Source organism: Bos grunniens, chromosome 7, assembly GCF_055505025.1.
Source record: "Bos grunniens cultivar Pamir isolate PY7600 chromosome 7, Bosgru_T2T1.0, whole genome shotgun sequence".
Classification (NCBI taxonomy): Eukaryota; Metazoa; Chordata; class Mammalia; order Artiodactyla; family Bovidae; genus Bos; species Bos grunniens.
Window position 1 is genome coordinate 13,982,538 of NC_141171.1, and position 1,280 is coordinate 13,983,817.

The window sequence follows — 1,280 nt, forward strand, 5'->3', positions numbered from 1 at the left end:
CTAAGAGGAGATTGTTCTGCTAAGGAATCTCCACAAGGCCCTTTTGATGCCCCAGTTTCTCAGACTGTAGACGAAGGGGTTCAGCATGGGGGTGACCACAGTGTACATCACCGAGGCTGCAGCATTCTTCCTGGGAGATTGTGAAAGAGCTGAGCTGAGGTATTCACCCAGGGCTGTTCCATAAAATAAGCAAACAACTGCCAGGTGAGAACCACAGGTAGAGAAGGCTTTATACCTCCCACCTGATGAGGGGACCCTCAGAATGGAGACAAGAATTTTATAGTAAGAGAAAAAGATCCCTGAGGTAGGGATAAAACCAGACATGGCACCAATAATATACCTGACTATACTATTTTTGAGTGTGTCAGAACAGGCAAGGTTGAGGAGTTGGGAAGGGTCACAGAAGAAACTAGAAATTTCTACATTCTTGAAGCAGGAAAGTTGTAGCACAATCATATTGTGCACCTGGGAGTCCAAAAGGCTAACACAAAAGGACACCAAGACTAAGGAGCAACAGAGGCGTGGGTTCATGATGACCGTGTAGTGCAGTGGGTGACAGATGGCCACAAACCTGTCATAGGCCATCACGGTAAGAAGAGTACAATCCATATACCCAAAAAGGATAAGAGTAGACATCTGTGTCAGGCAGCCCGCATAGGAGATGACTCTGCTGTGACTTTGGATGTTCACAATCATCTTAGGGATGGTGGTGGAGATGAAACTGATGTCAGCCAAGGACAGATTGGAGAGGAAAAAGTACATGGGGGTATGGAGGCGGGGGTCAGAGGTGATGGCTAATATGATGAGCAGGTTCCCCAGCACGGTGACCAGGTACATGGACAGGAACAGGACACAGAGCAAAGGCTCCAGTTCTGGATCATCTGAGAGGCCCAGGAGGAAGAATTCTGAGACACTGGTTAGATTTCCAGTTCTATGTAGGTTGGATATCTTTGGAAAAAGAAAAGAGGACTTGGAAAATAGGAAATACATAAATGGTCAGTCATGCAGCACTGTGTCCATATTTTGGATTCAACTAACTTATTTCTAAGATTATATATCCCTGTTCCTTCAACAATATTTCTCACTGTGACAAATTATATTTGCTTAGAATTTTTCCTTCTTGATTTCTGTGTTATACATGTCTGTCTATAAACTCTTAGATTATAAAACTTCACAGAAAAGTGAAAGGGAACTAGAACATCCATGATCTCAGTTAAATACAGCCTACTTATTTAGAAATAATACAGAAAGAGAAATTCCCTTCCTCTTTATGAAAAATT

General features: G+C 43.0%; 1 protein-coding gene across 1 annotated transcript; it reads right to left on the reverse strand.

The window, feature by feature from the left end:
- Window positions 1-948, reverse strand: LOC147368519 (olfactory receptor 7E178-like). The gene has a single exon (XM_086413459.1). The coding sequence runs from the start codon at window positions 835-837 to the stop codon at window positions 1-3; it is 837 nt and encodes a 278-aa protein (XP_086269585.1). The 5' UTR covers window positions 838-948.
- Between the last annotated feature and the right edge of the window lie 332 nt (window positions 949-1,280).